General features: G+C 34.3%; 1 protein-coding gene across 1 annotated transcript in view; it reads left to right on the top strand.

The window, feature by feature from the left end:
* Positions 1–2,281: 2,281 nt before the first annotated feature.
* LOC101892897 (phospholipid-transporting ATPase IF-like) overlaps positions 2,282–10,702 on the top strand; it is a 30,857-nt gene continuing 22,436 nt past the window's right edge. Inside the window, exons 1-5 of the mRNA XM_059121998.1 lie at positions 2,282–2,441; positions 5,866–5,991; positions 6,054–7,006; positions 7,065–7,221; positions 10,554–10,656. Of these exons, the coding sequence (XP_058977981.1) occupies positions 2,417–2,441; positions 5,866–5,991; positions 6,054–7,006; positions 7,065–7,221; positions 10,554–10,656 (1,364 nt within the window). The 5' untranslated portion in view covers positions 2,282–2,416. The remainder of the gene's footprint in view (positions 2,442–5,865; positions 5,992–6,053; positions 7,007–7,064; positions 7,222–10,553; positions 10,657–10,702) is intronic.

The following is a 10,702-nucleotide window of genomic DNA, read 5'->3' as shown; positions in this document are numbered from 1 at the left end:
GGTACTAAATTAGTTATTAGGTGAAGGGATAGGGCTGAAATCCTCAAACTTGATATTGGGGTCTCTGTTGCTGTCTGAAATTGCGATATGGAGGTGGTTTTGGAAATGTTTTCTATAATTGTACGAAAAGTACTAAATTGTACTAAAATTTGTATTGGGTAAAGAAAAATTCGAAGTTTTGGTATTGAGATACCTTTTGGTGTCGGCTTGAGAATTATAGTTGGTTTTGAAAATGAACATATAACTCTTGAAATCTGAACTTTGATATTAGGGTCCCTGTTCGCTATGTAGATTGGAAATATGGCGGTGGTTTCGAAAATATGTACTATAATTGTACGAAAAGTACTTAATTTTGTATTGGGTGAAGAAATGGGACAGAAACCATGAAATCTGATATTGAGGTCTCTGTTGATGTCTGTGGTTAAGATATGTATGTGGTTACGGAAATTTGTACTATAGTTGTACGAAAAGCATTAATTTGTACAAAATTTGGTGAAGGAATAGAGTATTAGGTGAAGGAACAGAGTTACAATCCAGAAATTTAATATAGTTGTCACTGTTAGTGACTGAAGTTGGGAGAAGGAACTGGTTTTGGGTATGCGTACTGCAATTGTACTAAATGGTACTAAATTTGGTAATAGGAGAAGTTAAGGATCCGAAATCCTAAAATTTTATATTAAGTCACTGTTGTTATTTGAGGTTGCTTTAAAAATTCGAAAAGTACTAAATGACTGTTGGTGTCTACGATGTAGAGATGTACTAAATATTAAATAATTTGAAGACCTAAAATTCTTAAATTTGATATTGAGGTCACTGTTGGTTTTTGGAGACGTTGAAATTTTTTTTTGGGCTGAAAAATTGGATCTAAGTCCATGTGCAATGGTTTTACTAATGCTGGCTAAATTTCAAATTGAAAGATTTTGAAGACTTTTTGGTGTGAAAGGTAAACAATTTCCTATTATTCTTTCCGAAAAAAAGAATATCCCAGACAAAAAACAAGGGAACTGATGAGGATTAGTGGCTCTTTCCGAAACCTAGGTATTCTCTGCCAGGGGGTAAGGTAAACATTACCATCGTTCTCCACTAATAAACAAACGTTGTTTTTATAAAAACAACAACAAAGGGATTAAGCCTGACCATTTTGCAACAACAAAATACTATGGTATCCCGAACAAACAACTGTTCTAAAAAGAAAAACCTTAAAGTTTTGAAATTTTAGTTCGATGTAGGAAGTTTTGGTTAAACAATTTTGTCACACTAAACAAATTGTCCTTTTTGAGTACTAAATAGGTCTGACACGAACTGTTGGAACGAATTTTAAGCAAAATTTTTTGCTAATGAAGTAGGGGCCACTTGCTAGTATTCAATATAAATTTATGGTATTTTCAGTTTGGCACATAGTTATAATGCCTTCCTAGATATTTGTCATCTTAATTATTTTTAAAGTTTCTGAAAATACATTCTACCTTTATTTCCATGTAATGAGGAATTTGCCTCATGCGGCTAATTTTTTGACCCCACAAAAAAATTATTTTATTTAATTATACTGCATCCATTTTGGTTTCGTAAAATGGGCATTCATATAAAATGTGACAGATATATTATTTGATGTATTTATAACACTTCCTCCCAATTAAAGTTACTTTGATATGGAATTAAGTAGCAGTAGTAATGTTTTATAAATACTTCCATAAACTATATACTTATGTACGTCATTACTAATCAAGGTAACAAACGCCTACCCAGCAAAGTTTTATAATTACTTAATATTTGATCCCCAATAATGATTTATCAACAAAATCAATTGATAACATTTTTTTGATAAGAATTTATTTTTGACCTGAATAAACATTTCTTTTCCAACGGCTATAATGTAAACAACCAAACAAAGGAAGAAATGCAAATTATGCTATGGATTATTTAATTAGTATCGTTTGGGATTAAGTAGTTGATTGATGGTTTGCGTATAACTCAAATATATTTTCTAAACCCTGTGAAGGGTTTTTTGTTTTGAATATTTTCATATAAAATATTAAATTTTGTACACTTGTGAAAATGGTAAAAATGCATTCATAATTTAAAATTATATGCTATAAAGTGTATCCTTGGAAAGAAGAAAAAACTTTTTTAAAGTACTCAATTATACAAATATTTGATTAAAATATTTAAAAAAGAAAAAAATATATATATATTTTTTTAATATTTCAATGTAAATTTTTAAATGTTTTAGGGTGCCCGAGTCAGCATTGATGAGGACTCGTTGAAAATATCGATTGGTGGTAGCGACGATATTGACAACAAGCGTCATCGTGATAAACCAAATCGCATCAAAACTACAAAATATAGTTTGCTGACATTTTTACCCCTAAATACGTTGGAACAATTTCGACGAATTGCAAATGTTTACTTTCTGATAATGACCATTGCTTCATTTTTAATTGGTAAGTAGCAAGTTTTCCTTCTCCAACTTATTTTTTTTTTAATTTTCGAATTACGATCGACGATTTCGGAATGGACGAATGGGGTCCTTTTTGGTTTAATATAGGTCTACGTTTTAGTACAGCCCTTTTGTCCTCATATAAAAGTAATTTTAGTAATTTCGAGGGTCGTGATCCCATTGTTGGCTTCAACTTAGTTCTTCATGTTTCGGTTTAATATAGGTCTACGTTTTGCTACAGCCCTTTTGTCTTTATATAAAAGTAATTTTAGTAATTTTGAGGGTCGTGGTCCCATTGTTGGCTTCAACTTAGTTCTTCATGTTTCGGAACAGCGCCTGATTTTAGGATTATTTCGATTGATGGTTTTCGAAGGTGTTGTCCACATTTTACAATCGATTTGAAAAAAAAATTGTGTTTCGTTTTGTATTTTTTTGTAGGAAGTAGGAGACTTCCTACAGATACTATCTGTACAGGGTGAAATAAAAAAACCGCAACAAAGTCAAGCGCCATAATTTATACACTTTTTTTAATTGTATTAAATGAAAGCAAAAAATCTCGGAAATAGCATCAAATGCTAGAATAAGTTTAGATTTGTTCGAATTGGTCACCTTTGGCACGAATTGTGACCTTCAAACGGCCAATGAAACCGTTACACGCTGCCCGAATGTTGCTCTGCGGTATTTTGACCCATAATAGTTCAACGGATTGGTATCCGGAGATTTTGGTGGCCATTGTGCGCTGGAAATGAAGCGATTAACCTCATTTTGCAACCATTCTTGGATGGCGCGTGCTGAGTGCGATGGTGCTGAGTCCTGTTGGAATATTCAAAGTCTGCGGCCAAAATGTTTGCTTTAATACACCCTCCAGAATATTTTCGCGATAATAATCGGCATTTATTCTGATGCCACGGTCGATTAATACGAGTATAGAGCGAACATCGGCTGTTATGGCGACCCACACCATCACCATGGCCGGCGCTTGAGTTCTGGTGACCAACCGAAGGGGTACATTTTCAGCTGACTTCTTTGGTAAGTAAACGCAATCCTTTTTATACCCTACACCACAAGGTGGTCAGGGTATTATGTCTTTGTGCATTTGTTTGTAACAGGCAAAAGGAAACGAGATAGACCCATAGTTCCTTTTGATGATCTGCATAGAATCACTTTCTGAGTTGATTTATGCATGTCAGTCCATCTGTCCGTCCGTCCGTCCGTCTGTCCATGTATTCTTGTGAACAAAATGCAGGTCGCATTTATTATCCGATTGAGATGAAACTTTGCAAACAACATTTGTTTGGCCCAAGGACGAACCCTATTGAAATTGGAGATAATCGGTAAAAATTTAGATATAGCTCCCATATATATCTTCGTCCGATTTGCCTTTTATTGTGCACCAAACGTGTAATATCAGCCCGAATAGTATGAAATTTTGCACATACAACCAAATTAGGCCTGAAAATAAGTATGCAAAATTTGATCGAAATCGGTTCAGATATAGCTATAGCTCCCATATATATTGTTCATCCGATTTGTTATTTTTGTCCTCCGCAGCCGTAATATGCACTCTGTAACAACAATATTTGGGAAAATATATCAAATGCAGCTCAGAAGTACCTTTGCTAAATTTTATCGAGATCGGTTCAGATTTGGATATAGCTCCCATATATAACTTCGTACGATTTACCTTTTATTGTGCACCAAACGTCTAATATTTGCCCAGATAGGATGGAATTTGGCACATACGACTGAATTTAGTCTAGAAGGTAGTATGCCAAATTTGGTGAAGATCGGTTCAGATATAGCTATAGCTCCCATATATATTGTTCATCCGATTTGTCGTATTTGTTACCTACAGCCGTAATATGTACTCCGTAACAACGATATTCAGGGAAATATATCAAATACAGCTCAAAAATATCTTTGCCAAATTTTATCCAGATCGGTTCAGATTTGGATATAGTTCCCATATATATCTTTATCTGATTTCAAATAAATTTTGCACCAAATGGGCAATACAAGTCCGAATTTAAAAGATACAAATGCTTTGGCATATTTAGTCCTTTCAATTTTAAATTATAATTATAATCATAGCGTGTATGATTGAATTCTCCCATAAAAACTTTAATTATTAAGTGGTACTCAACTAAATTAGCAAAGTGGTGTAGGGTATCATAAAATCGGCCCCGCCCGACTTTAGGACTTTCTTTACTGGTTTTTTGTTTACAAACTGCATGACAACGAATGTTTTCTCATTGCAGGACACCAAATTCGGCAGTTTCGGCCAAGCGAAGCAACTCTTTAGCTCTTTTGAGTCTATTTTCTTTCTGTTGCGGTGTAAGTTCTTGCACTTTTTGTAATTTCAATGGATTTACCCCGAGCTCAATTTTTCAATATTTGCCGAATGGAATATTGCAATATGTTCAACTCACGAGCCATTTTTCGGCCACTGCGATATGGGATTCGATCAAGTCGCTACTTTTTGAACCATTTCTGCTGATGTTGCTGTTTTCTTCTGTCCACTTCCTTGACGTCGGGCTACGCTACCATTATCACGGTAACGAGCGTTGGTACGAGACACAACAAATTTATACACATTTAAGTGCTGGAGTGCTTTATCGATAGCCACTTGTGGTTTGTACGCTTGTAAACAATATATTGAGCTGTTACTGGAATAATTTTAACAGCTGTCGGAAGAATGGCTTAGAAATGACAGCAGTCTGAAGTTAGTTGCAGTTTTTTCATCTCACCCTGTATATGTTTTGATAGAATTGTATTTGTATTTAGGGGGTAACTTTATTCTACCTTCTGTAATTGTGCCATGGCAACATCTAAACCTATTTCGATCAAATTTGGTTATTTTCAGGTCTATTTTTGTCGTATGTGGAATATGCCATAATATTTGGGCATATATAATATCTTTGGTGCAGAATAAAATGCAAATCGGACGAAGATATATATCTAAATTTTGACAGTTTATCTCCAATTTCAATAGGGTTCGTGGACTATTTCATCTGGATCGGGCAATAAATGCGACATGTACTTTGTTTACAAAAATATATGGACAGACTGACATGCTTAAATCGATTCAGAATCAGATTCTATGCAGATCATCAAAAGGAACTGTGGGTCTATCTCGTTTCCTTTTGTCTGTTACAAACAATTGCACAAATATATAATACCTTTACCAGCTTGTGGTAAATATCAAATTTAATACTTTAAAGATAGACACATTTTCTTGGCAGAAAGTACTAAAATCCGTACAAAAAGTTGATCGATGTAATTCATCCTCGAACTTAATCTTAGTGCGGATTTATTCCATATCCGATTTGGCAGTAAGCCTTCAAAAAAATTTTGTTCAATAAAAATTTTGGGAAGTTACGATTTTGTGGAAAAAATCAGAAAAAATATTCGTTTTTTTATAATTTTAGATAGTCCGGTATCACCTATGACAGCTTTGGTGCCATTGCTTTTCGTAATCATTGTGACAGCTGTAAAACAGGCATATGAAGATTTTCTTCGGCATAAATCCGACAATAGGGTGAATCGTACTAAAGGTAAGATATGCCATCTCACACTAAAGTCAAAAGCTCTGTTCTATGCTTGTATTTCCATACAGTGACAATAATTCTCAAAGGCTTTAAGAAACAAATTCAATCCCAATATGTGGCACCAGGAGATTTGCTCTACATCGAACGTGACTGTGATGTAGCCTGTGATTTGGTGCTATTGTCATCTTCATATTGTCGTGGAAAATGTTTTGTAACAACAGCTAATTTAGATGGGGAGTCGAATTTGAAAACTTTACTTGTTCCCAAAGACCTGCCGGTTATGGATTTTGAAAATTTAAAATATGTTGGTATAATAGAGTGCGAACGACCGCAAACAGATCTATACACTTTCAATGGTAAAATTCAAATGCAAAATGTCACATTATCCTTAAAATCGGAAAATATTTTATTACGAGGCTCCAGACTGAAAAATACAGAATGGGTAATTGGCTGTGCCGTCTATACGGGAATGTCCACCAAACTGCAATTGAATTCCAGGATGACACGTAATAAATTTGCTTCCAGCGAAATTTATCTAAATCGTTTCCTGATCTTTATTGTAATTTTGATGATTGCAATTGTAACGGTCCTATATGTTTTGAAAAGTGAAACTGAATTGTCGTTAATTCCGAACGCGACATATTTGGGTTTCCCAATCGATGTGTATAATTTGAAGCAATTCTTTCAAGATTATTTGTCATTTTTGGTATTGTTCAAGTATTTAATTCCCATCTCAATGTATGTTACCATTGAGTTGTATCGCGTTATGGCTGGCCAATTTATACGTTGGGATGTGCAACTTTATGATGAGGAAATTAATGAACCCTGTATGGTGAATACCACGAATTTGAACGAAGAATTGGGTCAAATAAATATTTTGTTTTCGGATAAAACGGGAACATTGACGAAAAATGAAATGATCCTGCAGCAGTGTTCAATTGGTGGAAGAAAATATGTGTATAGAGGAAACTATTTGGAGGATGAGGAGACCCAAGATGTGATGGATTTAGATAAATTTCAGGTTGTAGAATAAGTTTAACCAGGAGAATTAACATAATAAAGAAATTAAAATATTGCAGGATCACCATAAGGACTTTTTTCAGGCTCTTTGCATCTGTCATACTGTTCAGGTAGTTGGCCATTTAAATGATGATAAACAGATGGAAGCTACTAAAGTACTAAGTGATAGCTTTGAAGCTCCAGAGGATAAAATAAAATCATCAGGATCTAATTCAAGTAAGTCAATAGTTAAGTAAAATAGATTATATAATAGAATATTAATCCTTTAAGTAGACAGAAACAAATTCTGCCAAAAAAAAGTTTAGCAAGAAATGTTGTAATTTTGTGAATGTAGAGAGTTTCGCCGGGTTCAAGAAAAAATCACGAATTTGGAGATCAAAAACCTGGAGCTTTTTATTAGACGGTTTTCAAAGAAAAGCATGGGCCAAATTCTCAGTGATGAATTTCTGGGTGTAAATTTTAGCTTGTTTAAAGGAAGACGAAACGGGCTCTAGAAGCGAGCAAGATACTTCTAAAAGAGAACAATCTTACGTTTACATTGATAATACAAAGCCTGAAAAGTTTGAAGAATCTTGGGGAAACATTTCGCATTTTAGAAAGCTACGAATCCATTTTATTGGAACGAGCTTAAAGTGTCATCCAATATGCTGAGCATAGCACAAAGCCGATTAAAATATTACCATGTCGGAAGTTTTAACCTAATTGCTGCCCGACAAGATTGGAAGTTTCTTTCAAATTGCTCAATAAAAATATCATTCCAGCTGTTATTGATATCATATTAGAAATGTTGTTTCATTCATATTCGATTTTTTACTCGCCTTGAGGTGGACATTCTATTTCACCTTCGCATTTCACCTTTTTGTACTCGAAATACACCATTTCTTTTGTTTTTGATTTTTTTAAATAAATCAAGAATTTGTTTTCCTTTTACACCGAAAATTCTTCAAAATCTTTCATTTCGAAGTTTACTGAGGACGATATTAGCAAAGCCATTGCACAATGGACGCACATCCAATTTGCTGTCCACAACTATTTCAACGTATCGATATGTAAACCCTAGAAACCAAGAGTGACCTTAATATCGAATTTCAGGATTCAAGCTCTATCCATTCACTCAACGGCACATTTTGTACCATCGATACCAAATTAAGTACCATCGATATCGCCCAACGGCGCATTTTGTAGAATAGAACGCATTTCCAAAATCACCTTAAAATCTTAAACACAGACACCTACAGTGACATCCATATCAAATTGCAGGATTCCAGCTTTAACTCTTCACCCCATACCAAATGTAATCCTCTTCGTATTATACTACACATTTCCAAAACCACCTCCATATCTCAATCCCAGATACCATCAGAGACCTCAATATCAAATTTAAAAATTCCTGCTATATTCTTTCACGCAATACCAAATGTAGTGCTATTTAGTGCTTTAGAACACAAATAAGAGAAGAGACCTCAAAATCAAATTTCGGGATTTCAGGTACCATTTAGTACTTTTGGAACAAGTATGGGATGCCTTTCCAAACCACTGCCAAATCTTAAACACAGATACCATCAGTAATTTTAATATCAAATGTCAGAACTTTATCCCTATCTCTTCCAAATACAAACATAGTATCATTCAGTACTTTTCGAACAATTATAGTAATCTTATCCAACAGTGACATCCATATAAAATTTCTAAACCTTATCCCAATACCCAAGTTTTACCCTTCACCCAATCCAAAATTAGTACCATTGAGTACTATTCTCAGAAATATATGCCGCATTTCTAAACCACTGCCAAATGTATCAACATTCCGATTTTTTTCTCTATCCCTTTACTAATAACAAGTATAGTACCATTTGGTATTTTTCCATATACCAAACTTACACTCCTCCAGTAATGTTAATTTAAAATTTCTGGATTCTTCAAAATTTAAATTGTATCAAATTTAGTACAGTTTAGTACTTTTCGCACACATGAGTACACACTTCTAAAAAAATCTACTCCTCAACCTCGATATCCATTCCAAATTAGTTTTTAGCTCTAACTCTATCATCAGTGATCCTCATTCCGAAGTTAAGAGCTCTAGCTACACACATACTCCCAAGGTACCTCATTACATCGACTCTACTCCTCAAACTTGATATCTATTTTTATCTCTAGCCGTTCAAATGATACGAAATGGTATATCCATCATACACTCCGTCAGTGACCCTAATTCTAAATTTAAGAGTACTAGCTCCACGGATTCGTCAAATACAAAGGGTATCATATTTAGTACCATTCTGGTACGAATTTCCAAGAACCGAGCGTCTGATACCTTTGGACCAACTCATATTAAATATGGTAGCTTAGTGTAAGCATATATAATATGTCTTTGTACATTTGCCTGTAACATGGAGAAGGAAGCGAGTAAGACCCATAGTTCCTTTTGATGACCTGCGTAAAATCACATTTTGAGTCGATTTATGTATGTCCGTCCGTCCATGTATTTTTGTAAACAAAGTAAAGGTTGTATTTATTGCCCGATCAAGATGAAACTTAGCACAAAGACGATCCCTATTGAAATTGGAGAAAATCGGTCAAAATTTAGATATAGCACCCATGATCGCCTGATTTGCCTTTTATTGTGCACCAAATGTGTAACGTTAGCCCAAAAAGGAAGAGAGGAAGAGAGGAAAAACAAAATTGAGCATAGACACACGTGTGTTTCCAATTTGGTGGAAGTCGGTTCCCGTATATATTCTTTATCCGATTTGTTAAATTTCTCCTCCACAGCCGTAATATGCCTTTCGTAATAACTATAATCGGAGAAATATATCAAATACCGCTCAGAAATACATCTACCAAGATCGGTTCAGATTTGGATATAGATCCCATTCATATTTTTATACTCGATTTCAAGTTTATTGTGCACCAAATGGTTAATATAAGCCCGAATTAATTCGGTTTTGACACAATGAACGAATTTAAGCTGGAAGAAGGTGATCAAATTTGGTGAAAATCCAATATATGTTTCATCCGATTTCGTATTTTACTCCCTCACACCCGTAAAACACTCTCCACAACAACGATATTTGGTGCCAACTATCAGATGTAGCATAGAAATACCTCTGCTAAATTTAATAGAGATCGGTTCAGATTTGGATATAACTCCGATACGTTTATTGTGCCTAAAAAGTGAATATCAGTTCAAATAGTGAATGTCAGTCCCTTTAGGCTTAAAATTATATCTGATTTAAAGATCGTATTTTATTCCCCATCGTATTTTATTCCCCATAAAAAACATTTATTTGCTATATGTAGCTCTACTATAGCCTTTCAAATATGCTGTGTGATACCCTACACATCGGACCAGCCGACTTTGGACTTTCTTTATTGCTTTAAATTAAATATTAGAAAACATCTCACATATATATTTATGAATCCATTACATATTCACAAATCAGAAATGAGAACCTGTTTTTAATGCACTTACATTTTATAAGGTAAATTATAATTCTACCACGTCTCATGAAAATTGCGTATTCTGAAAGAAAGTTTTTATTTTTCAGTAAACCCTCAAAGAACCACTATCGAGCAGGAATCCGGTAAAAGAGTGAATAAAGTGAACTGCAAAGATAAACTGAGGGGTTATATGGCGGAAGAAATTATAAAGTAAGTTTCATTCTTCTGAACTTAATTCTTTTCAACAAAAACTTAT

This window comes from Musca domestica, unplaced genomic scaffold (assembly GCF_030504385.1).
Source record: "Musca domestica strain aabys unplaced genomic scaffold, Musca_domestica.polishedcontigs.V.1.1 2, whole genome shotgun sequence".
Lineage (NCBI taxonomy): Eukaryota > Metazoa > Arthropoda > Insecta > Diptera > Muscidae > Musca > Musca domestica.
Note: the sequence above shows the minus strand (reverse complement) of the source record. Positions and strands in the feature narration are given on the sequence as shown.